Consider the following 27590-nt stretch of genomic DNA (forward strand, 5'->3'; position numbering starts at 1 on the left):
ACTTCGCGGTGGAAGGCGCTAGCAGTATGATGGAAGTTCCAGCTGTCGTGGGTCATGAAATGTGTGGTTACCATTATGAGAGAGAATATTCTAGGGAAACTGAAAGGTCTAAAGGTAGACAAATCACCTGGACTAGATGGCGTACACCAGAGTTCTGAAAGACCTGAGGAGATAGAGGAGGCATTAGTAATGTTCTTCCAAGAATCAGTAGATTCAGGAATGGTTCTGGAAGACTGGAAATTGAAAGCGTCACCCCACTCTTCAAGAAGGGAGAGAGACAGAAGAAAGGAAACCATAGACCAGCAAGTCTGACGTCAGTGGTTGGGAAGACGTTGGAGTTGATTATTAAGGATGAGGTCTCAGGATACTTGGAGGCACATGATAAAATCAGCCATAGTCAGCATGGTTTCCTCAAGGAAAAATCTTGTCTAACTACTATAAGAATTCATTGAAGAAATAACAAGCAGGATAGTCAAAGGAGAATTGGTTGCTGCTGGGCACTTGGATTTTCAGAAGGCCTTTGGCAAGGTGCCACACATGAGGCTGCTTAACAAGCTACGGAGCCCGTGGTATTACTGGAAAGATTTTAGCATGGATAAAGCAGTGGCTGACTGACAGGAGGCAAAGATGGGGAATAAAAGGAGCATTTTCTGGTTGGCTGCCAGTGATTCATGGTGTTCCACGGTGGTCTGTGTTGGGACGGATACTTTTTACTTCATATGTCAGTGATTGGGATGATGGAATTGATGGCTTTGTTGCAAAGTTTGCAGATAATGTGAAGATAGGTGGAGAGGTAGGTAATTTTGAGGAAGTAGAAGCTACAGAAAATATTTTGACAGATAAGGAGAATGGGCAAATAAATGACAGGTGGAATACAGTGTCAGGAAGTGTATGGTCATGTACTTCGTTAGATGAAATGAAAAGGTTGACTATTTTCTAAATGAAGATTAAATACAAAAAGCTGAGGTGCAAAGGGACTTGGGAGTCCTTGTGGAGGTTAATTTACAGGCTGATTGTGGTGAGGAAGGCAAATGCAATGTTAGCATTCATTTCAAGAGGACTAGAAGATAAAAGCGGGCATGTAATGTTGAGACTTTATAAAGCACTGGTGAGACCTCACTTGGAGTATTGGGACCATTTTGGACCCCTTATCTTGGAAAGAACATGCTGAAACTGGAGAGGGTACAAAGAATGTTCACAAAAATGATTCTAGAATTGAATGGCTTGTCATACGAGGGCCTGTATTCACTGGAATTCAGGAAAGTGAGGGGTGACCTCATTGAGACCTATCAAATCGTGAAAGATCTAGATGTAGTGGATGTAGAGATGCTGTTCCCTATGGTGGGAGAGTCTAAGACCAGAGGACATAGCCTCACAAGAGAAGACAGTCCTTTTAGAACAGTGATGAGGAGGAATTTCTGTAGTCAGAGAGTGGTGACTCTGTGGAATTCTTCGCCAAAGGAAACAGTAGAGACCAAGCCTTTATGTATATTAAAGGCAGAGGTTGATAGATTTTTGATTGTTCAGAGCATGGAGGGATACGGAGACAAGGCAGAAGATTGGGGCCGAGAGGAAGATTGGATCAGCCATGATGAAATGGCAGAGCAGACTCGATGGGCCAAGTGGCCTAATTCTGTTCCTATGGTTTTCCCCTCTATCATCAGATCTCCGAGTAGTCCACGAACACTACCTCACTATTTCTGTTGCACTATTTAACAGTAATTTCTTGCACCGTATTGCAGCTACAAAACAAATGTCACAACATACAATCAGTAGCCATCCAGCAGATCCCCCCTGCACTGAATAAAGCGGCCATTGAGCGCATGCTCTTCTGCTGCTGTAGTCCATCCACTTCAAGGTACGTTCAGAGATGTTCTTCTGAACACCACTGTTATAATGCATGGTTATTCCAGTTACTGCGGCCTTCCTGTCAGCTTGAACCAGTCTGGCAGAGAAACTGGAATGGGAATGGTAGGGGCGCAGTTACCAGAAGTTCGTGAGAGGCCACCCTCTGGTTGGAGGCTACCCAGAGGGAAAAAGGTGTTTTTCCCTTCAACCAGAGGGTGGCCTCTTTGCGGCAGTAGAGGATGCCATGGACTGACACATGGGAATGGGAAGTAGCATTGAAATGGGTGGCTATCGGGATACCATTCTTTTTCAGGCAGTGCTTGGCAAATCACAATCTACTTTGGTTCTCACTGCTATATGGGAGACTGCACCAGAGCCTCTGACTTCCCATGTTGACAAGGCTTTTCTGCTACTCACTGGATGTCTGCTCCATGCTGTAAACTCTAGAGGCTGTTGTGTGTGAAAGAGTTTAGAAATCTGAGATACTCAAACCACCCTATCTGGCACCAACAATCATTCCAGAGTCAAAGTCACTGAGATCACATTCCTTTTCCATTTCGATGTTTGGTCTGAACAACTGAACCTCTTGATCATGTCAACATGCTTTTCTGCACTGAGTTGCTCACAGTCTTTACTGATTAGATACTTGCATTAAGTGGGTGATCATGTGTAACTAATAAAGTGACAGTGAGTGTACGCCGGTGATCATAAACCTGATTCTGAGATTTCATCGAGTCTGTGAATGTGTGAGAAAGTGATCCAGTGCAAGACCTTTATTTACTATTTACACTTTATTTACAATTTACACTTAATTTAATATTTACACTTTACACTTTACTTACCCAAAATCAACACCAACACATACCTTCTCACTTAGTGTATCTGCGCCTGTTAGTTCTATTATTTTTGCATAGAATGTATAAAATAATCATTTAAAATCCCAGATATTCTGACTATTTGTTCCTCACCCCCAGCCTCTGAACAATTACAATCTACTCTGCTGTCTTCTTTTATCCTATTTCAGTGCATCTTTTTCCTCACACTCGAGTTATAACCAAGTTTTGCACGGGAGCTGGTAGGTACCTGGAATGGGTAACCAGGGACAGTAGTGGAAGCAGGCAGTTCAGTGGAGTTGAGGGAGCTTTGAGATAAACACATGGAGAATGGAGGGAAACATGGAGAATGGAGGGATACGGATGCTGCACAGGGAACATTTAGTACAAACTGGCATCAAAATCAACACAATATTGCAGGCCGAATGGTCCATCTGACTTTGTACTGTTCCAAGTGCTGATGATCTCTCTGGTTAACTGGTTGGGTCAATCCTGGGTGAGACTAAGGTACTAGAAGGTTTCCTATAGTGGGCAAGTGTAAGGCTAGAGGGCACAAACTCAGAATAGGGGGGCGTTCAGTTACAGCAGAGATGAGGAGGGGTTTCCTTAGCCAGAGGGTGAGGAATCTAGGGAACTGATTGCCTCAGATGACTGTGGAGGCCAAGTCGTTGGGTGTATTTAAAGCAGAGTTTGATAGTTTCCTGATTTGTAAGGGTGTCAAAGGTCACAGGAAAAGGCAGGGATTGGGGTTGAGGGAGGATAATACATCAGCCATGATGGAATGGCAGAGCAGACTCAATGGGCTGAATGGCCCAATACTGCTCCTATACGGTCAGTCCACAAGGAATGTGGCAGCAGGCACAAGATAAAGTTCTGGACTTCCACATTTGAGAGCTCATGGCATAACCTGATAAAATCCGGGTTAAAGCAGTTCAGAATTGGCAGAATCCAGTCAGGAACAGAGGGTATGTGTTGGAGTTTTCCCTACACTTCCAGTAATTGAAGTATCAGTGAGTCACAGGGTGGGAAGTCTTCACTGTAAACAAATTCCCTGGAAAGTGATGGAATTCTGGGTAATCTTGTTAGTTACTCCTACATTCCAGAGGACATCAGATACCAGACTAGTCCACATCCGATCACTGTGAAATGTTTGTTCAAGATTACAAGGCTGCTGCCAAATCCCGCATCTGAAAGTGTAGAAAGTGAAAGAGCTCAGTAAGCTGACACCGAGTTCGCACATTGACACACATCTGATGGGGACACGTCCAGTGGAACGTTGCACAGCTGCATCACAATTTGCAGTGAAGGACAGTCACAGCAGAGGGTGCGGTTGCTACAACAACTTTCTAAACCCACAGTCCAAGTTTTCAAAGGATTTAGTTTCAACAGTTGCAGCCTGGTGCACTGTCATCAACATCGGAACACCCAGCCCATCATTAGAAGCTGCAGACACCCTGTACTGCCGCACCTCCCTGTCTCAGTGTGATCACAGCACGGGATCAGAAGCAACACACCTTGATCCACAGGACTGCAGGGGATAGAGCCACCCCTGCCCGACTGCCAGTGGGGGTGTCAACAACTCCCATCCCATGGGGATGAATAAAGTATCTATCTATCTATCTATCTATCCATCCATCCATCCATCCATCCTGGGCCCAACAGGTTGATCCATTTACAAAGACATGGTATGTTACAGATGTACTGTGGAGAGCATTTGACTGGATGCACAGGACTGGAAAAAAACTTACAGGCTTGCAGACTCAACCAGCTCCATCATGGGCATGAACCCCCCCACCAGTCAAGAGGCGGTGCCTCAGGAAAGTGGCACCAGTCATTAAGGATGCTATCCCCCGGGACGTGTCCTCTTCTCACCTCTGCCAGGTGGTTTTGGAGTCTGAAGACACAATCAACATTTTAAGAACAGCTTCTTCCCTTCCAACATCAGGCTTCCAAATGGTCCAATAACCGATTTACACTACCTCACTACTTTGATCTCCTTTTCCACTATTTTTAATAAATTCTTTCTGTAACTTATTTTTTTAAATTATGTCTTGTATTGCCACCACAAAGCAATGAATTTCGTGATAAACAAAGATAATAAATCTGATTCTGATCATTCTATGTTGATGACTGAGACGTGTAATAACCAATCTCGGTTTGTAAGGAGTTTTTGGGTTTGGATTGCTTTGAGTTACAGTGGAGACTGATTTAACGTAGTGCTCACCAGGAAGCTGCAGAAGTATCTCCATAGATAGAAGAGTTGTGCCGAACCAGCAAAAACAAATCCAAACACCAATTCGACAACCCCCCCCCCACATCCTCCTTATACCCACGTGCTTATCCAAACCTCTCCTAAAGGCCTCTAATGTATTTGCCTCCCTCACCATATCAGGCATCCAAGACTCTGACTTTAAAATACAACTTACCTCGCACATCCCCTTGAACCTATCCCCCCCCCCGCCCCACATTCAATGCATGCCGTGGTATTAGACATTTCAGCCCAGGGAAAGAGATAATCCCTGTCTACTCTATCTATCCCTCTCAGAATCTCGTAAACCTCCAGACCTACCCTCAGCCTCCAGAGAAAGCAACCCAGGTTTACTCAGCCTCTCGTGATAGCACATGCTCTCTCAACCAGGCAGCTTTCTGGTACCGAGCTGTAACACCTCACATTTATCTGGGTTAAACTCCATCTGCCATTTCTCAGCCCACCTCTGCGACTGATCTCAGCTGTGCTGTATTCTTTGCCAGTCTTCTACACTGTCCACAACTCCAGTTTTGGTATCATCCACAAATTAACTAAACCATCCATCTACATTTTCATCCAGGTCATTTATACACATTACAAACAGCAGAGTTCCCAGCACAGATCCCTGTGGAATTCCACTAATTACAGACCTCCAGCTCAAACAAGTTCCTTCCATCACTACCTTCTGTCTTCTAAGCTACTTCTCTTCCTGGGACTGTGTAGGTTTTCCCCAGTAACGCAGTTTCCTCCAATATTCCATAGGTTGAATTCAAACTGATGACTGTAAATTACTTCTAGGGTGGATGGAAAAAGGTGAAAGAATAGATTAGAGGGGAAATTAGCAGGGATGTGGGGTTGTCCTGTGATCTGGCACAGATTTGATGGGGGATCTCATACGGAAACTTTGCAGTTCAACCGTGGCTGACAAAGAAAGTTAAGGACTACAGAAGATGATGCAATTATCTTGTGTACAAGATGAGGCATTGATCGTGTGGATAGTCAGAGGCTTTTTTCCCAGGGCTGAAGTGGCTAGCATGAGAGGGCATAGTTTTAAGGTGCTTGGAAGTAGGTACAGAGGAGATGTCAGGGGTAAGTTGTTTTTTTTTTCTTTTTTTAAAAAAAAATGCAGAGGTGAGTGTATGGAATGGGCTGCTAGTGGCAGCAGTAGCAACAGGGTCTTTTAAGAGACTCCTGGATAGGTACATGGAGCTCAGAGAAATGGAGGGCTATGGGTAAGCCTAGGCAGTTCTAAGGTAAGGACATGTTCGGCACAGCTTTGTGGGCCGAAGGGCCTGTATTGTGCTGTGGGTTTTCTATGTTTCTAAATTGGTCATGATCTTTCCAGGATCACTTGATTCTCATGGTTCCAGAGGATTGGAAGATTGCAAGTGTCACTCCACTCTTTAAGAGCGGACAGCAAAAGAAAGGAAATTATAAGCCAGTTTGCCTAACCTCAGTGGTTGGGAAAGTGTTGGGAGTCTATTATTAAGGATGAGGTTTTGAAGTATTTGGAGACTAATGATAAAATAAGTCAAAGTCAACATGGTTTCTGTAAAGGGAAATCTTGTTTGACAAATCTGTTAGAGTTCTTCAAGGAAGTAACAAGCAGGGTGTGACAAAGGAGAGGCAGTGAATGTCATTTACATGGATGTTCAGAAAGTGTTTGATAAGGTGCCACATGCAGTGGCATATCTACGGTATGGCAGGTATCATGCCCTGAGTGCCACTTGAAAGGGGGGGGGGGGTCGCAACTGAGCAGTTTCTCTTAAAATCAGACAAGCCATCCTCGGATAGTGAAAAAAAGAATTTTCTTCAGATGTATGATCTGTCTTTGATTATCATGGGTGAGAAGCACTAGGATGGCTTTATTTCAGAGCATTGTGTAAGAAGACCATGAAACGTTTCTTCACGAAGAAAGAAAGTGGAACTGAAGGATGGAAGAGATGAAAGTTGGAGGTGGAGGAAGCCAAGAAGTTAAGCAAGTTCTTCATGCCCTTCTTTGAAAAGCCCGGAACAAGTAGTTCAACACGCTCCATGGAGTTGCCTGCACCTGCTACAAGTTTGTTGGAATCCAAAGGTGGATTGAGTACAAATGCATCACAAGCCGAGGAGGAAGTCAAGTCAGATAAATCTGAGTATGCCGAGATTAAGAGTGAGGCTGCCACGGAGAACGTGGACATGACAGGAGGGGAAGCTGATGGTGGTGGTGGTGATGTTGAGTTTATTGATGAGATTTTACCTGACAAGATTGAACCTGACAACACTGAACCTAGTGAACTGGATGGTGTCAAAGAGCCTCGAACTGTCATACCAGAGGTGATTGAACAGCATGACATTGGACTTCTGAAATTTGACAAGGATACTAGAAAAGCAATTCTGCCTGAAGCATTGAGAACAGAAATAATAAAGCTGGGTTTGAACTATTTCCAGAACAGTGAGGGGCCTTTCCTACCAACAAATAACCACTCAATGAACAAAACTTGGTTCAAGAAGAAATTGGGAAACGGTCATGGTGAGGAAGTGACTCGCTCATGGCTGATCTATTCCCCTTCTAAAATATCTGCATTTTGTATCTGTTGTCTTCTCTATTCCCGGTCAGGCCATCAATCCTCATTGGAGCAAGAAAGTGGATTCAACCAGTGGAAAGCAAGATTAGTGTTCATGAAAATGCCTAGAATCATTGGGAATGCTTCACACAGTGGAAAGAAATTTAGCTGGAAACAGAGGAGTTATTGACACGTGGTGTGATGTCTTGATGAGAATCCTTCACTGCATAAAATTCCTTGTGACTCAGAACCTTGCTTTGAGAGGACCAGAGTTCACCAGAGTTTACTGAGAAGCATTTGTAAAGTACTATGCTCTCATGTTCGACTCGACTCCTGATCAGGCACACTGTGAGCAGATGTCAGAAGTAGTGAGGTATGTGGAAGTTGATTTTGAAAGGAAAACAGTCTGTGTTAGAGAGTCCTTCCTTGGTCTTATTCAGATAAGCCAGAAGGATGCTGAGAGCTTGGCTGAAGACATCGTGAAACAGCTAGAGAAGAATGAAATGGAGCTACAAGATTGTCAGTCACAGTGCTATGACAATGCTGCTGTGGTGGCTGGACACAGAAGTGGTGTTCATCAAAGAATAAATGAAAAAAAACAACCTGATAGTGTTTGTGAATTGTGACAATCACTCAACTCAACTTGATGGCTGTACATGCAGCTAAGCAGGATACAATGATGGTTGCATTTTTGGAACCATTGAAGCTCTCCCTGTGTTTTTCTCTCCTTCAACATAGTGCTGGGAAAAACTCAAAAACCCCTTGTCTGTGGTTGTTAAGTCAGAGTCTGAAACCAGGTGGAGTGCAGGGACAGAAGCAGTGAAGCCCATCAACAAGTACGTTGAGGAGATACCTCAAGTTCTCCTGGACAAGATAGACAATGAAAACAAAACCAGTGAAACAAGAAATGATGCAAGGCAGCTGTACAACCGCATGCTGAGTTACGATTTTCTGATTTTGGAACAAAGTACTCATTTGCATTGACCATATTCAAAAGAGGCTGCAGGATCCTAGCATGAACTTCCATGATGGCTGCCCTGGATTTGAAAGCCCTCCGAGATCATTTTCATGATGAAAGAGAAGTGTTGGTCAGTGAGTCACTCAAAGAAGGAGTCGATCTCTATCAAGAATGGAATATTGAAGTTAAAAGATGTCAGAGACGAAAGAAACAAATGGCTGAGCCTTTATAAGACACTAGTCAGACTGCACTTGGACTATTGCCAACAGTTTAGGGCCCCAAATTTCAGAAAGGATGATGTGTTGTAATTGAAGAGAGTCCAGAGCAGGTTTGTGAGGATGACTCCAGGAATGAAGGGGTTAGCATACAAAGAGCATTTGGCAGCTTTGGGCTTGTACTCACTGGAATTTAGAAGAATGCGAGAGGATTAGTCCCTCCTCTCGGACCATCCACATACTGATTTAAGAAACCGTCCTGATATACTTAAACCTCTTACACCAAGGTCCTAGTTTACAGTATATTAGGGAAGTTGAAATCCCCCATGAAAACAACCCCATCATTTTTAAATATTTCCTGAATCTGATTACATACCTGTTCCTCAATGTCCTGGTAGCTGTTAGGGGGTCTGTAATACAATCCCATCAGAGTGATTGCACCCTTTCTATTCCCAACGGACTCAGTAGCTGACCCCTCCATCATCTCTCCTCGACTGCATCTGTGATAATCCCTGATTTGTGCAACTCCACTTCTCTATCTTTTCTGAAATTTTGAAAACCTGGTACATTAATCACCCATTCCTGTCCCCCTCCCAGAGAAGTTTTGGTAATGACTACATCATAGTCCCATTCATGCTCCAAGTTCATCTTTACCCATAGTACTCCTAGGATTTAAATATACACACCAAACCATCCTGCCCATCATACCTGTTATTTCAATTTTGCTTTTCAATACTTTTCTGGATATTTATCTGCTGATCCGATCCTTCCCTTACTGATCTGGGGCTCCAAAACTAGTTTAAACCCTCCAGAGTAGAATCAGCAAACCTCCCAGCCAGGATATTGGTTTCCCTCCAGTTCAGGGGCAACTCATCCCTCTTGTATAGGTCACCCCTTCCCCAGATGATCCAAGAACTTGAATCTCTGTCCTCTGCACCAGCCCATGGCACAGAGAGTAAACTGGAGATTACAACCTCGAAGGTCCTTCTCTTCAGCCTCTTTCCTAACTCAATATACTCACTGCATAGGACATCTTCCCATTTTCAGCCTATGTCATTGGTGACAATATACCTCTGGCTGCCCCCCATCCCCCTTAAGAATGTCCTGCAGCCGCTCTGATACATCATGGACACTAGCACCCAGGAGGCAACACACATTCCTGGTGTCTCTTCTGCGGCAACAGAATCTCCTTCTGTCCCCCCCAACTATCGAGTCCCCTGTATCTATCACACTGCCCGACTTCACCCTTCCCCGTCGAGGCTTCGAACCACTCACAGCTGCTGTCCGAAGCCCTCACTCCGGGTGTGACCATCTCTTCTAGAATCCCGTCTGTAATATCTCCAGCCTCCCGAATGATCCAGAGCACATCCAACTTCAGCTCCATCTCTTTGACCCGGTCAGTCAGGCGCTGAAATTGTGCGCACTTCCTGTGGATGCAGTCATCAGGGAAACCGTCAGGTATCCCGAATTCCCACATCTGACAGTAGCATTCCATCTTGACTACTCCACACCAAAAAAGGCTTGCCTCTTCTTAAACGCACATTTACCTGCTCATGCAGGATTCTGTTGAGCCAGAGCCACTGGCACCCTCAATCAATGGCCGCTCCGCTTGAGACTATTTCTATTTGCAGCTGAGGTCAGACTTCTGATGCCAGTTTCCACACCTGCACAGCCCAAAATCACCGGCCTTGCCCGAGTCTCCTGAAAGACTTGGCTCTGACCCAGTGCTCACTCCTCCTGCCTGAGCTGCAGAGAGAGGCTGGCGTTACCAGAGTCCGCTCTTTTCACACTCACACCTAGCTGCCATAGGCACTGGAAAGATAGATTGGGCCATTGGAAAAGGGAAGAGATGTGTGAAGTAGCTGATTACTCAAAGAGCTGACGGACCCATAACTTTCTATGTCACATCACTTGTAGGAACTCCAGCTCTCCTTTGGCCATCTCGGCTGCAATGCTGACCAATTGTTTTCTAAAGCCCACCAACGTAAGATGGTGAAAAGGTTCCCTCAGAAAACCTAGCTTACCAGGTTTTGTCAGGATGTAATCCTTCCTGACAGAGCTGACTGGATTGTGTGCCACACACACGTACGTAGCACTCTCATGCCATGCATCATTCTGGATCAGGAGAGTCCTGTTGCCATCTCTCATCTGGTCATTACAGCAGACTTGGACTCCATTTTTCCACCACTGATACTCAAGAGGATCCCCATCCACCTTACACGTGAGCTGGATGGTGGAACCGATGAAGATGGTATTGATGACGATCAGATCTTCTGACAGAGGACCTAAAGGGGAGAGTGTGGTTAATGAATGGTGAACAATTCCAATGAAAGCTTACCACCCGGCACCACACCAAACGCAATGGAAAGATCAACACTCTGCAACAACAAGGCAGCACCTTCCAGACCCACAACCACCATCTTCTAGGAGGACGAGGACAGCAGATTTCTGGGAACACCACGACTTGGAAATCCCCCTTCAAGTCACTCACCATCTTGACTTGTAAATATATCGCCATTCCTTCATTGTTGCTGGGTCAACATCGTGGAATTCCCTCCCCAACAGCACTGTGAGTGCACCTACACCTCAGGGACTGCAGTGGTTCAAGGCAGCAGCTCATCATAACCTTCTCATGGGCAACTAGGGATGGACAATAAATGCTGGCTTAGCTGGTGACACCCACATCCTGCAAATGAATAAATAAGATTGAAGTAACTGTGCATCACAACAAGTTCACACCAGTGAGCTCATGGTCAGACCTGTGGGGGCGGGGGTGTGTGGCAACTGCAGGGATTTGCCCTCAGCCATGTATCAAGAGGAATTGTTGGATCGCTGTTAATGTGGTTTCAAGGCAGAGAGAAGAACAGGGACAGGAAAACAGGGGACTGTCCTCGCTCTTCTCTACGAAATATGACAGGACCTTCACTCTCCAAAGGTAAGTAATGGTTGTGAAATGTGCTCAAGTTCTTTAAGGTCTGGACTGCTATAATCCACCAAGTGTGGGTGTTTGACCTTATTACCAAGGACTCCATCAGTTCCTAGTTGATACCTTATTATTGAAGGTGGTGTCATGTACCCCGTGACTGGGTTACCAAAACAGCAGAAATGGAATGATACGTTGGAGGCTGGTGGTACTGTAACTATAGGTGTTTATTAGTAAACTAAGTAATACAGTATCAAAAATGCAAATATACATATATAGAAGGTTAGCAATGATAAATACAGAAGTGTAGGAATAAGAATCAAAACCAAGCTCTATCGTAGTCTAGGGGTAAATGAATAGCCTTAAGATAATGCAGAGTTCAGTTCAGGTTGAGGTAGTTGCTTGTCATAATGAGAGAGAGGGAGAGGGAGAGGGAGGGGGGAGGGAGAGAGAGAGGGAGAGGGAGAGGGTGCACAATGCTCTTTCAGTGTCCAGTGGCGTGTCTGCCGGTGTCTCAGCAGACTCGTCTTTTTATCTCCCCTGCCGGGGTACCAGCTATCCATCAAGTCCATCACCTGACGCCTCCTTGCTGTGTCAGCAGGGATCCACACGAACAGGCCAAATGTCCTTGGCGCTAAAGTCAACAATTAGCGAAGAAGCCATAATACTAAATCATCCATGCAGCCATAACTTTAAATCTCTCTCCCATCTGCAGCAGGATGCCTCCCCCCTTCTTCATCTCTCTCTTTCGTTAGCAGCATAGTTCGCGGGGGGGTCAACTCTGGACCCCATCTCCCCATGGTTTGCTCATCGCACATAACAGTGGTTACAACATTGGAGGCTTCAATATCCATCCTGCAGTGCAATGTTCTAAAAGTCACTGAAGCCCATTTATAAGTTTGTGACAAACTCTTTCCTTCCTCTTTTTTGCTGTGAAAATGAAAATGGCCTCAACCTCATCAGAATTACCTGACCCAAGACTAGGATGCCACAAGTGAACAAGCAAAGTCCCGGCAGCCACTGGCCCACACTCCACTGCCTCCGGCCCTAGCATAACAATGGCTTCGACATTCTCAATTCTCCATCTCAAATTTCTCCAGGATGTCCCCCTCCACCCTTTCCTCTGGAACATCCTCCAGACCAGAACTCTGATTTCCTCCACTCCGGCCTTTTGTACGACCCTGACATGCTACCTTCTACCATTCCTGACTATTCCCCAGGAGTCTGGAATTTTCTCCCTCATCTTTCTCCCTTTTGGACATTTCAGCAACCATTTGGTCCCTCGTTAAGATCTTTACAAAGCGCGCTGGTCAACTATTTTTGTTAGAGTTTCTGAAAGGTACTCAGGGCATCCTACTGGATTCAGTTGGTCTTTATGAGCCGTGTCGGATGATGTGGGCGATTATGGTATTTCTACGGCCTTGAATATTCTTGGTAAATTTCTACGTAAGTGGTTTGTCATTGTCTTCTTCTGTGCAGTGTCTTTACAAGACGGGTGACCCCAGCCAGTATCGATACCCTTCGGAGATTGTCTGCCTGGTGTCAGTGGTCGTAGAACCAGGACTTGTGACGTGCACCAGCGACCATCCACCACCTGCTCCCATGGCTTCACATGACCCTGATCTGGGGTGAGGGTGCCAAGTAGGTGCTAAACCTTGCACAAGGGTGACCTACAGGCTAGCAGAGGGGAGGAGCCCTGCTACCCACCTACTAAATTAAGCCTGCTATAGCAATGTGAACTAACAGAACTGACAGCGCAAAGCTGATGGCTTGAGAAACACGTAGACTGATAATAAGCTGTGGGTACCTATAATGTTTGAGGAGATGTGACACCCATTGGATCTATGAAAGGCAAGTTCCACTACAAGACCACAAGATAGAGGAGCAGAATTAGGCCATCAAATTAGCGCCAATCTCCTGCCTTCCCCCCACCCCTCCCCGTATCCTTTCAAGACCCGATCAATCAAAAATCTATCAACCTCAGCTTTAAATATACATAAAGACTTGGCCTCCACAGCTGCCTGTGGCAAAGTATTCCACCCTCTGGCAAATAAATTTCTCCTCACCTCCAATCTGAAAGGATACCCCTCTATTTTACCACTGTGTCCTCTGGTCTTAGACTCTCCCACCATAGGAAACATCCTCCCCACATACACTCTCTCAACGCCTTTTCACCATTCACTGGGTTCCAATGAGATCACTCCTCATTCTTCCAAATTCTGGTGAATACAGGCCTAGAGCCATCAAATGCTCTTCATGCGAAGCCTGCTGAACAGATCCTGACCCGGATCTGGGTTGTACCTTCCAAATATCCCGACCTGACTTGCACTACCTTACTTTCCCTTTTCTATTTTCTAATTATGATTTGTAATTTAAATTTTAAATATATTTACTTCGATTTGTACTTCAGGGAGTGCGAAGCGCAGAATCAAATATTGCTGTGATGATTGTACGCTCTAGTATCAATTGTTTGCTGACAATAAAGTATTGTCCAGCATTCTGAGCCATATATATATATAACATAACTGGATAAACGTAACATTTCAGTACTCTGAGGCAGGTCGTCATGCCTAGTTTAGTGTTGGTCAGTATTCTCTTCATTCTCGTACAGGTGTCTTTTGCCGTCCCTATTCTTCTTCTGATGTCCATTTTGCACCAGCCATCTGATGTCACCCAGCTTCCTAAGTAGCAAAAGTTCTGTACTTATTTTATGCCTTCCCCATTTATTCTCAGCCTGCAGATAGGATTCTCCTTCTTTTTGGATATCACCATAGATTCTGTCTTTTTGCAATTGATAGATAGATGCATTTTTGCACTTCAGCAATTATATCAATTAAGTTTTGTAGTTCTTCCTCCATACTTGCAATTAACAGTATCATCTGCATATCTGAAATTATTGAAGTTTTCACCGCCAACTTTGATTCCCAAGATGTCTCTTTTTTTTTGTGATATTTTTTCACTGTACACATTAAACACATCAGGGGAGAAAACACACCCTTGTCTAACGCCTCTCTTGGTTTTCGTAAACTGACTCACTTCTCCATCTATTCTTACAGCGGCAGTTTGTTCCCAGTACAGATTTCTGATTAGGCGGAGGTCTTTCGAATCTAATTCTACAGTTTGCTAATAGCCTTCTGAAAATCCAAATACACAACATCTACGGATTATCCTTTGTCTATCCTGCTTTTTATTTCCTTAACGAATTCCACGAATTCTCAAGTACAGCAATCTCATCCTTGGATGGTCAAAACGTAGGAGTTAAGGTAGAAGAGTGGCGCAATGGTATTGCAATCGGCAGAACATTGTGAGCGTTGTAAGATTAGTTTAATTGCCATTGCTACGTTCTCCCCATGACGGCGGGGTTTCGTACAGGAGTTCCGGTTTTCTCCCACGCTCCAAACACATACAGTTCAGGGCGAGTTGTGGGCCAGCAGGGCGGCGACACTTGTGGGTGCCCGGCGTAATCTTTGCTGATTTAATTTCACACAGATGATTCATTTCACCATCCACTTTGTTGTATATGTGACAAATTAATCTTTATATAAAAAACGATTAGTTAAGAGGGATGAGCAAAGATCTGGAATCCTGATACTTTCTCCCCACCAGCCCCTACAGTTAACTGATCATTTTTCATTATTTCCAGCAGATCCAATAAGATTCTACACCGGACACATCCCTTTTCTTTCTCCCCCCCCCCCCCCACCCATCCCAATCCCTTGGCACTTTGTAGGGAATCGCTTCCTCCATGGGTCACTTGACCACACATTCATTCCTGTCCAACACTGCCCCAGAGTCATGGTGTTGCAAGCACTCCCCTTTCACTCCCCACTCCCCTCCCCGTCACCCAGATACCAAGAGAACTTCAGCGGAAGCAGCCATTGACCTTGCATTTCTTCCCATTTGCCGGAGTGCATTCGGAGATCATAACCTGGTCTCCTCCAAGCCAGAGGAAGCAAGCACAGGCTATGTAATGGTTTTATGAATCAGCCCATAGCAGTGACCCTGACACTTATAAATCACTATGCCCCTTCTCATCTCCCTGACTGACCTCCAGCCCTATTATTTAGGACAACACAAGTTGGAGGAACACCACATCCTCCACCTGGGCATGTTGCAGGCTGCAGAACTCAATATTGAGTTCTCCTCCTTTATGATAATACATGATTTTTGTTCTAATGCAAGTGCTGTTTCCCCTGCCACACTCCTCTCTTTCACACTGCCTATTGTCTGACCTGCTGGGCACACAAACCACACAAGCAACAAACTGCACTGGTATGATAGCTTAATCTGATCCCAGTGACCACATGACTTCACTCAATCAGAGAATATTCTGCCCATTGCCCTCCCCCATCTTCACCGGCACCCAAACTAATGTATTGAATCATGAAAAGTTTGAGGAGCAAGTTTAGTTACATCAAACAGAGTGAAATGCATCACATGTATTACCAATACACGAGGGAGTGCTGGAGGCAGTCTGTAAGTATTGCCACACATTCCTGCATCAACATAACATTTCCACAATGCTTGTCAGAACAGCATAGAACAAGCAATAAAACAATCCCCAGTCCTCTCTCCCAACCATGCTCATACAGACCTTTACCCTCCGGATCGGCCTCCACTGGACTTGGAGATACTAATCTTCGATTTACCCAGCAGACTCAGCTCCGGCCAGTAGGCCTCGACTTCCCCAGAATTCCAGTTCAACTCTTGGGTCTTGATCCCCGGCATCAATCCCAGGATACCTTGATCATTGAACACTGGGCCTCAAACTCTGACCTTGCCAATTCAGGAAACTAGCAATGTCATCAGAGCACGTTCATCTCGACCACACAGAACCCCAACTCTGGAACCCACCAACAACTTGCTAACCTGGGGAAGGGGGGAGCTCATCCACTATTCACCAGCCCTACACCCAACCATGGATATCCCACCTCCTTGTTGCTGGCCTTCAAATGCACGAGCGGTGTCTTAGGCTCCTGCCTGAGCTCAAATTCCCCCATATTCTGTCCCTAAAACCTAACTAAACCCCCTAACTCCCCTATCCTCAAGACTTTAAAAATAAATTCAGGGCCAATAAGGCCCTGTCTTTTGAACATTTAATCTTTCATTCCCCACAGATGTGGCCTGACCTGAGGTATTTCATCCCCTCCCCCCACAACATCTGGTTTATTTCAGGTTTCCAGCACCTGCAGGTTTGTTTGGATTTTTATGAACTACAGAACCTGCAGTGTCATTTTTAAACAGCATTACAAGCAAATGAAAACACTCACAGAAGAGGAACAGCTGTATTATTTTTAGTGTACGATCAGCTGCCATGAAGCTGTAATCTCCTTGGTCCTCGACCTTTAATCCATTTATCATCAGAGAGCCATTGGATGGAATAAATTGTAAACGTGACCTGAACTGCTCACTGGGCTCTGCCCACTTCACGTAATCTGGGATGTGATGCAAAATTGTGAGAGGGCTTCTGTGCTTGGTGATGAATGTCCAAATTGTTTCCTGCTTGCTGGGATCAGCTTTGACTTTAGGATCCAGTAACACTGATGAACCAATCATTCCATTCATCCGTTCCCGTTCAGCTGGTAAGGACAAGAGAGAGAAAATAAATCACTGAAACTGTTAACAGGGAAGTGAAGCAGATGAGAAAACTACAGGCTACTGGTGCACCCGACATCACTAAACAGGTAGAATTTGTGGCCTATATCATCCCTGCTGATAAACTAAATCCCAGAGCCACACATCCCACTAGCTGACATTTACCCAAAGAATATTGCAGAGTGCAGAGAATTCTTACACATAGAACCTGCTTCCTCACCCCCAGCTGCTCATTGGCACTGTGTGGGGTTTCACATGAGCCAAGTGTCCAGCAATCCAAAGTTAGTTTATTGCCATGTGTTGGTTGAAGTACAGCTGCTTAGTTACTGCCCGTTACACCACCGAGGTTTAGGGCAGCAATGAAGGTCCTCTGTCTCTGGCAGCGTCCAAGGATTCCTTCAGCTTGTCATTTGCTCAGCTTTCACTGTCAGCCATGACCCAGGAACACCATCGTATCAGATGTAGGATTCTTCATTGCTGTTTCCATAACAATTTTGTTTTACCAGTCAGAGTCATTAGCCCTGAGCAGAACCTCAGAAGCTGGAGGACCAGTAGAACCACTCCTAGCCTGGCCTCTGTCCTTTGACCTGTTTGGCATTGGTGACCCTACCAAGAGTCAAAGCACAAGACCCTGACTCCAGCCAACATAGCTCTCCAGGTCATTGAGGTACGCAAGCCTCCAAACCACATCCAAGATTGTGGTCCTCCTGGAGGTCAACAAAATTCTTATGAGTTTAGTACATGTCAGAGGTAATATTAAGAGTGTTAAGTTGCTGGAGTGCACCGCTGAGGGTGGTGTAGAGGCTGATACACTAGGGACATTTAAGAGATGAGTTTTCTTTCATCCATGTGCCTATCTGAGTTATGGGTGACAGATTGTTCATGAAGTAGATTCGAAGGTCATTGTGTGTTGTAGTGTCTCTCCATGTTCGTAAATTTAGATAATCTCCCTCAAAAGATAATAGGCAGGCCAACTTTTTTGAACTAAGCTCCTAAACTGTGGAATTCAATACCTAAAACAATTAAGGGATGCAGACTTAGCCGACACATTTAAACACCAAGTCAAAACTGATTTATTTAACCTAACATTATAACTAATATCTTTGTCTTTTATTTTCCGGTTTCATTTTTTATTGTATTTTCTTATTTGTACTTTATCCCACTGTAAAGCACTTTAAACTGCATCATTTGTATGAAAAGTGCTCGATAAATAAAGTTACATTGTGACTACTAGGAATACACAAAATGCTGGAGGAACTCGGGAGATCAGTCAACATCACAGGTGAAGTAATTAGCGGAAATGTACATAATTCACAACCACCGACATTGTTGAGGTTTTACATTGAGGCCGGTCTGACGCGATGACGTAATTACGTAAAGGGCTTTTAAAGCTCGCTTTGGAGTTTAATAAAAGGGATAGCGTTTTTTTAAAACATAAAACGCTGAACTTCGTTTCATTTGCGAAACCTGCAGCATCTATGGAAAGGAATAAAGATGACTGCACATAACCCCCATCAAGGCATGTTTACCTCCGCAGTTGCTCATCTCGATCAAAGATTGTTCACAGTTTGACTCTACGCTTTAAAATTTGGTTCAGAGAGTTCCTCCAGCGTTTCAGTGTCTGATGTCTCAATTGGCCAGTGTGGCATCACGCGATCTTTGCCCCACCTCCAGCCTAGAACACGGGAAGAACTCCACGTGTCTGGGGCATCTTTGCATCGGGAATAAACAGTCAACGTTTCAGGCCGGGATCATCCCGTTTAGCTCCCTGACTTCTCAATTAACCAATTCAGGCGATGCGATACTCCGCTCCGCTAAGCGCCTTGAAATTTCACCCCGTAGCCGGCGAACTGCAGCTTAGTACTCTCCGTAACCTCGCCTCCGCTCCCCACCATCCCACAGTTTTTTAAAAATTTGGTGAAAGATGTCCTTTGGCCTTCCCTTAGACTCGGTCTCCCAGCACGGCGAGATGTCCGAAAGGGAAGGTCGCTCCGGAACTCGGTGCAGCCAATACAAAAGGCGAAGTTTTGAGCGAGGCGAACGAAGGGACTATTTAAAGGGAAAATCACCTAAACTAGCCATGCGATTCAATTACGCAATGTTTCGTTTATTTAGCCTCACTAAATGTTCACACTATGTAACGTACTGACCACGAACCGAAACGTTCTTTGCACTGTTTCTATCTTCGCATATGGAAATAACCGGGAAAACCTGTGGCTCGGGCGGTAGGCGGGTGGGCTGAGTTGCTTTCGGATCTTGGCGATTCATTCAATTCAGCGGGTTGCCAAGATCGGAGAACGAGTCAACCCAACCTTTATCCGTGATTTTAAGTGTATAAAGTCACAGCCTCTTTACATCGGGCACGGCGGAAAACAACACAATCGCACTTGGTCTAATTGTGGGGAGCAGTTTAGTATAACACCCAAAGCTCGTTCATTCACACAAAATGCTGGAGGAACTCAGCAGGCCAGGCAGCTTGTATGAAAAGAGTGCGGGCGAGACCTCTTCGGCAGGACGGTTTTGACACCGGGTACATTGCATCTTTCACTATAAAGCATCAACCCCATTGAGGTGTCAGCGACAAGCCTCAGAGTCGGGATCAAGAGGTGATTCACCCGGCTGCAGTGGGTCGCAGGGGACCCCACACCCACTCCGACCTAACGCTCCCCATCGCAACCACCCCGCGCCCCCCTTCCTGCTTTCCTACCTCCAGTAGGGAGTGCAACACACACACACAGCGACAGGTGAAGAGCGAGCCACGGCATCGAGGGGGCTTTACAAACGCGAGCAAATCTGCAGATGCGGGACAAGCTGTTCATTTGAGACCGAAATCTAGTCTGAAACCGTCCGGTCCCGGGCACCGGTAGAGTGAAGAAGTCGAACATTTTAAAATTAACAAATTAAACTTGTTAACAAATGAACCACAACTAAACTAACCACGAATAAAAAGTTGCATCAGCCTAAGAACACCCAAACCCAACCACGTGAGTGATGAAATTTAATTCTCACTTTTGCGAGAACTCCTATTGGTTGTCGAGGATGAAACCACTGTAGCAAACAGAAACTTCGAGGACTTGTCTGTGATTGACTTTTTAAACTGTTAACACCACACAAGTGTTTCAGATGATGCATGCATGACTAGTCAAGTTTGTTTTCTGCCTACCTGACTGTTCCTAAGATTAAGGTTTACACACTTGGAAATCTAAAATCGCCCACCCGGACAAGCCGGCGAGCACTGTGAGGGTCATGTTTTCTGACTTCTCCAGTGCGTTCAACACCATCCGCCCTGCTCTGCTGGGTGAGAAGCTGACAGTGATGCAGGTGGATGCTTCCCTGGTGTCATGGATTATTGATCACCTGACTGGCAGACCACAGTACGTGCGCTTGCAACACTGTGTGTCAGACAGAGTGGTCAGCAGCACTGGGGCTCCACGGGGGACTGTCTTGTCTCCCTTTCTCTTCACCTCAGACTTCAACTACAACACAGAGTCTTGCCATCTTCAGAAGTTTTCTGATGACTCTGCCATAGTTGGATGCATCAGCAAGGGAGATGAGGCTGAGTACAGGGCTACGGTGGGAAACCTTGTCACATGGTGTGAGCAGAATAATCTGCAGCTTAATGTGAAAAAGACTAAGGAGCTGGTGGTGGACCTGAGGAGGATTAAGGCACCGGTGACCCCTGTTTCCATCCAAGGGGTCAGTGTGGACATGGTGGAGGATTACAAATACCTGGGGATACGAGTGGACAATAAACTGGACTGGTCAGAGAACACTGAGGCTGTCTACAAGAAGGGTCAGAGCCGTCTCTATTTCCTGAGGAGATTGAGGTCCTTTAACATCTGCCAGACGATGCTGAGGCTGTTCTACGAGTCTCTGGTGGCCAATGCTATCATGTTTGCTGTTGTGTGCTGGGGCAGCAGGCTGAGGGTAGCAGACACCAACAGAATCAACAACCTGATTCGTAGGGCCAGTGATGTTGTGGGGGTGGAACTGGACTCTCTGACGGTGGTGTCTGAAAGGAGGATGCTGTCCAAGTTGCATGCCATCTTGTACTGTCCACTCCATAATGTACTGGTTAGGCACAGGAGTACATTCAGCCAGAGACTCATTCCACCGAGATGTAAGACTGAGCATCATAGGAAGTCATTCCTACCTGTGGCCATCAAACTTTACAACTCCTCCCTCGGAGTGTCAGACACCCTGAGCCAATAAACTGGTCCTGGACTTATTTCCACTTGGCATAATTAACTTATTATTATTTAATTATTTGTGGTTTTATATTGCAATATTTCTTCACTATTCTTGGTTGGTGCAGCTGTACCGAAACCCAATTTCTCTCGGGATCAATAAAGTATGTCTGTCTGAGTTCCTGCTCTAACGGTGACCCAGGACCAGAAGAGCGTTTTCCGCCATTCAAGAGATGAGAGCTGATTTTAAAGTTATGGAGTAAAATACCATTTGTCATTAACAATACTTTGCAAAAAGGATTACAGAATCGGTGCTTTAAATATATATTGCAGTTCCTTAAGCATACAGCCATTTCTATAGAATTTAATATGTATGCAGGATTTAGACCCGCACTCCAGTTCAGAAAGTGGCGGTTATGTACCTTAGGGCTGTAAAATCCCAGAAGAGGCAGGGTTTGTGGCTTCATCATCCATTCAGAAATCTGATAGCAGGGGAGAAGCAGTTCCTGAATTGCTGAGTGTGTCTTCAGACACCTCTCCCCTATGTTATCAATGAGAAGAGGGCATACCCTGGGTCATGACGGATGCTGCCTTTTGAGGTATCACCTTTTGAACGTGTCCTGCATGCTGGGGAGGCGGGTGTCCATGGTGGAGCTGACTGCAGCTTTTTCTGTGCAGTGGCCCCTCCATACCAGACAGTGTTGTAACCAGGTTAGAATGCTCTACACAGTACAGACAGACATACTTGATTGATCCCGAGGGAAATTGGGTTTCGTTAAAGCCGCACGAAGAATAGTGAAGAAATATAGCAATATAAAAACCTTAAATTATTAAATAATAATAAGTTAATCATGCCAAGTGGAAATAAGTCCAGGACCAGCCTATTTGCTCAGGGTGTCTGACACTCCAAGGGGGGAGTTGTAAAGTTTGATGGCCACAGGTAGGAATGACAATAGACAATAGGTGCAGTAGAAGGCCATTCAGCCCTTCTAGCCATTCACTGTGATCATGGCTGATCATACACAATCAGTACCCCGTTCCTGCCCTCTCCCCATATCCCTTGACCCCGCTATCTATAAGAGCTCTATCTAACTCTCTCTTGAAAGCATCCAGACACTTGGCCTCCACTGCCTTCTGGGGCAGAGCATTCCACATATATGACTTCCTATGACGCTCAGTATTACATCTCGGTGGAATGAGTCTCTGGCTGAATGTACTCCTATGCCTAACCAGTACATTATGGAGTGGATGGGAGTCATTGTCCAAGATGGCATGCAACTTGGACAGCATCCTCTTTTCAGACACCACCGTCAGAGAGTCCAGTTCCACCCCCACAACATCACTGGCCTTACGAATGAGTTTGTTGATTCTGTTGGTGTCTGCTACCCTCAGCCTGCTGCCCCAGCACACAACAGCAAACATGATAGCACTGGCCACCACAGACACGTAGAAATTTCTGACTGTCTTTGGTGGCATACCAAATCTCCTCGAACTCCTAATGAACTATTGCTGCTGTCATGCCTGTTTGTAACTGCATTAAAATGCCTCAGAGATTTTGAACCCAGGAACTTGAAACTGATCCCTCTTTCCACTTCTGATCCCTCATTGAGGACTGGTATGTGTTCCCTTGACCTCCCCTTCCTGAAGTCCACAGTCAGTTCCTTGAACTTAGTGACATTGAGTGCAAGGTTGTTGCTATGACCCACTCAACCAGCTGATTTATCTTGCTCCTGCATGCCTCTCCATCACCACCTGAATTTCTCCCAATAGTTGAGTCCTCAGCAAATTTACAGTGTTTGAGCTGTGCTCACCACACATCGTGGGTGTAGAGAAAGTACAGCAGTAGGCTAAGTAAGGGGCATAAATAGAGTGAACTTCTCTAGGTGGCAATGACTAATACAAGAGGGTATACTTTTAATGTGATAGGAGGAAAATATGGGGGTTAGTTTTTTTTATAGAGAATAATGGTAAATGTCTGGATGCTCTGCTGGGGATGGTGGTTGTGGTTGATACGTTAGTGACATTAAGAGATTCTTGAAATGGGCTCCTGGAAAATAAAGATGGGGGTTGGTTATTGGCTGTGTAGGATGGAGGGTTCAGACTGATCATTGAATAGGTTTGTATGGGTCTGCACAACATCGTCAGCTATATAATGTTCCATGTTCTCCATCCTAAATGACAGAATGTGGGGTAAGGCCCCCTTCAGTATGAAATGATGGGATCTAGCAAATGTAGACCGGGAGCAGCTGCTTGTGGATAAACCTACACTCAGTAGCCACCTCATTAAGCACAGGGTTCAGGGTAGGTCTTTCCCTGCTGTCGCCCATTCACTTCATGGTTCACGTACATGTTGTACGTTCAGACGTGCTCTTCTGCACACCACTGCATAACGTGTGGTTATTTGAGTTACTGTCAGGGTGAACCATTCTCCTCTGACCTAGGCGTTAATGCCCACAGAACTGCTGCTCAATGGATGTGTTTATTTTTGTTTTTCACACTGTTCTCTGTAAACTCCAGACATTGTTGTGCAGGCAAATCCTCAGCAGTTTCTGAGAGAGTCAAGCCACCCTGTCTAGTACCTCAGGGTCCAAAGACTCCTTGCCTAATGGCTCTGGTCCACAACATAAGAAAAGATTGGGAAGCCCGGCTCTGGACAATGTTTGCATGCTTTTATGCATTGAGTTGCTGCCACAACATTGGCTGATCAGGTTAATAGAAACATAGAAAACCTACAGCACAATACAAGCCCTTCACAAAGCTGTGCCGAACACTTCCTTCCCTTAGAAATTACCTAGGGTTACCCATAGCCCTCTATTTTTCTAAGATCCATGTATCTATCCAGGAGTCTCTTAAAAGACCCTATCATATCCGTCTCCACTACTGTCGCCGGCAGCCCATTCCACATACTCACCACTCTATGTGCAAAAAGAAACTTACCCCTGACATCTCCTCTGTACCTACTTCCAAGCACCTTAAAACTGTGTCCTCTTGTGTTAGCCATTTCAGCACTGGGAAAAAGCCTCTGACTATCCACACGATCAATGCCTCTCATCATCTTATACACCTCTTTCAGGCCACCTCTCATCCTCTGTCGCTCCAAGGAGAAAAGGCCGAATTCGCTCAACCTAGTGTCATAAGGCATGCTCCACAATCCAGGCAACATCCTGGTAAATCTCCTCTACACGCTTTCTATGGTTTCCACATCCTTCCTGTAGTGAGGCAACCAGAACTGAGCACAGTACTCCAAGTGGGGTCTGACCAGGGTCCGATATAACCATATAACCATATAACAATCACAGCACGGAAACAGGCCATTCCAGCCCTCCTAGTCCGTGCCGAACTCTTAATCTCACCTAGTCCCACCTACCCGCACTCAGCCCATAACCCTCCACTCCTTTCCTGTCCATATACCTATCCAATTTTACCTTAAATGACACAACTGAACTGGCCTCTACTACTTCTACAGGAAGCTCATTCCACACAGCTATCACTCTCTGAGTAAAGAAATACCCCCTCGTGTTTTCCTTAAACTTTTGCCCCCTAACTCTCAAATCATGTCCTCTCATTTGAATCTCCCCTACTCTCAATGGAAACAGCCTATTCACGTCAACTCTATCTATCCCTCTCAACATTTTAAATACCTCGATCAAATCCCCCCTCAACCTTCTACGCTCCAATGAATAGAGACCTAACTTGTTCAACCTTTCTCTGTAACTTAAGTGCTGAAACCCAGGTAACATCCTAGTAAATCGTCTCTGCACTCTCTCTAATTTATTGATATCTTTCCTATAATTCGGTGACCAGAACTGTACACAATATTCCAAATTTGGCCTTACCAATGCCTTGTACAATTTTAACATTACATCCCAACTTCTGTACTCAATGCTCTGATTTATAAAGGCCAGCGTTCCAAAAGCCTTCTTCACCACCCTATCTACATGAGACTCCACCTTCAGGGAACTATGCACTGTTATTCCTAGATCTCTCTGTTCCACTGCATTCCTCAATGCCCTACCATTTACCCTGTATGTTCTATTTGGATTATTCCTGCCAAAATGTAAAACCTCACACTTCTCAGCATTAAACTCCATCTGCCAACGTTCAGCCCATTCTTCTAACCGGCATAAATCTCCCTGCAAGCTTTGAAAACCCACCTCATTATCCACAACACCTCCTACCTTAGTATCATCAGCATATTTACTAATCCAATTTACCACCCCATCATCCAGATCATTTATGTATATTACAAACAACATTGGGCCCAAAACAGATCCCTGAGGCACCCCGCTAGTCACCGGCCTCCATCCCGATAAACAATTATCCACCACTACTCTCTGGCATCTCCCATCTAGCCACTGTTGAATCCATTTTATTACTCCAGCATTAATACCTAACGACTGAACCTTCTTAACTAACCTTCCATGTGGAACTTTGTCAAAGGCCTTGCTGAAGTCCATATAGACTACATACACTGCCTTACCCTCGTCAACATTCCTCGTAACTACTTCAAAAAATTCAATAAGGTTTGTCAAACATGACCTTCCACGCACAAATCCATGCTGGCTACTCCTAATCAGATCCTGTCTATCCAGATAATTATAAATACTATCTCTAAGAATACTGTCCATTAATTTACCCACCACTGATGTCAAACTGACAGGTCTATAATTGCCAGGCTTACTTCTAGAACCCTTTTTAAACAATGGAACCACATGAGCAATACGCCAATCCTCCGGCACAATCCCCGTTTCTAATTACATCTGAAAGATTTCCGTCAGAGCTCCTGCTATCTCTACACAAACTTCCCTCAAGGTCCTGGGGAATATCCGGTCAGGACCCGGAGATTTATCCACTTTTAAATTTCTTAAAAGCACCAGTACTTCCACCTCTTTAATTGTCATAGGTTCCATAACTTCCTTACTTGTTTCCCACACCTTACACCATTCAATATCCTTCTCCTTAGTGAATACCGAAGAGAAGAAATCGTTTAAAATCTCTCCCATCTCCCTTGGCTCCACACATAGCTGACCACCCTGATTCTCTAAGGGACCAATTTTATCCCTCACTATCCTCTTGCTTTTAATATAACTGTAGAAGCCTTTCGGATTTACTTCCACCTTATTTGCCAAACCAAACTCGTAACTTCTTTTAGCTTTTCTAATCTCTTTCTTAAGTTTCCTTTTACATTCTTTATATTCCTCGAGCAATTCCTTTACTCCATGCTGCCTATATCTATTGTAGACATCCCTCTTTTTTCGAACCAAGTTTCTAATATCCCTTGAAAACCATGGCACTTTCAAACCTTTAACCTTTCCTTTCAACCGAACAGGAACATAAAGATTCTGTACCCTCATAATTTCACCCTTAAATGACCTCCATTTCTCTATTACATCCTTCCCATAAAACAACTTGACCCAATCCACTCTCTCTAAATCCCTGTGCATCTCCTCATATAGCTGCAACATTACCTCTCTGCTCTTAAACTCAATCCCACGATTGATGAAGGCCAATGCACCGTATGCCTTCTTAACCACAGAGTCAACTTTTGAGTGTCCTATGGACTTGGACCCCAAGATCCCCCTGATCCTTCACACTGCCAAGAGTCTTACCATTAATACTATATTCTGCCATCATATTTGACCTACCAAAATGAGCCACCTCACACTTATCTGGGTTGAATTCCATCTGCCACTACTCAGCCTAGTTTTGCATCCTATCAATGTCCCGCTGTAACATCTGACAGCCCTCCACACTATCCACAACACCTCCAAACTTTGTGTTATCAGCAAATTTACTAAACCATTTCCTCATCCAGATCATTAGTAAAAATCACGGTCCCAGACAGATCCCTGAGGCACACCACTGCTCAGCAACCTCCATGCAGAATATGACCCGTCTACAACCACTCTTTGCCTTCAGTGGGCAAGTCAGTTTTGGACCCACAAAGCAATGTCCCCTTAGATCCCATGCCTCCTTACTTTCTGAACAAGCCTTGCACGGGTAGCTTATCAAATTCCTTGCTGAAATCCATATTCACGACATCTACTGCTCTACCCTCATCAATGTGTTTAGTCACATCCTCAAAAAATTCCATCAGGCTTGTAAGGCACAACATGCCTTTGACAAAGCCATGCTGAATATTCTTATTCATATTATGCCTCCCCAAATGTTCATAATTCCTGTCTCTCAGGATCTTTTCTAACAACTTACCAACCAATGAAGTAAGACACACTGGTC

General features: G+C 45.0%; 1 protein-coding gene across 4 annotated transcripts; it reads right to left on the reverse strand.

The window, feature by feature from the left end:
• Positions 1 to 2624: 2624 nt before the first annotated feature.
• LOC140718792 (HEPACAM family member 2-like) lies at positions 2625 to 20143 on the reverse strand. Of its 4 annotated transcripts, XR_012096795.1 has the most exons (5): positions 19874 to 20128; positions 16842 to 17150; positions 11140 to 11334; positions 10673 to 10933; positions 2625 to 3868 (listed from the first exon to the last, which is right to left on the reverse strand). XR_012096795.1 is itself a non-coding variant. In XM_073032967.1 (4 exons), exons 1-4 carry the CDS (start codon positions 20120 to 20122, stop codon positions 3774 to 3776), a joined length of 684 nt encoding a protein of 227 aa, XP_072889068.1. In that variant the 5' UTR covers positions 20123 to 20143; the 3' UTR covers positions 2627 to 3773. The 4 variants fall into 4 exon arrangements, 3 of the variants coding, with proteins under 3 accessions (XP_072889068.1, XP_072889058.1, XP_072889075.1); XM_073032967.1 differs by lacking the exon at positions 11140 to 11334 and having other exon boundaries at positions 2627 to 3868; positions 20104 to 20143; XM_073032957.1 differs by lacking the exon at positions 11140 to 11334 and having other exon boundaries at positions 2627 to 3868.
• Between the last annotated feature and the right edge of the window lie 7447 nt (positions 20144 to 27590).

This window comes from Hemitrygon akajei, chromosome 2, assembly GCF_048418815.1.
Source record: "Hemitrygon akajei chromosome 2, sHemAka1.3, whole genome shotgun sequence".
NCBI classification, from domain to species: domain Eukaryota; kingdom Metazoa; phylum Chordata; class Chondrichthyes; order Myliobatiformes; family Dasyatidae; genus Hemitrygon; species Hemitrygon akajei.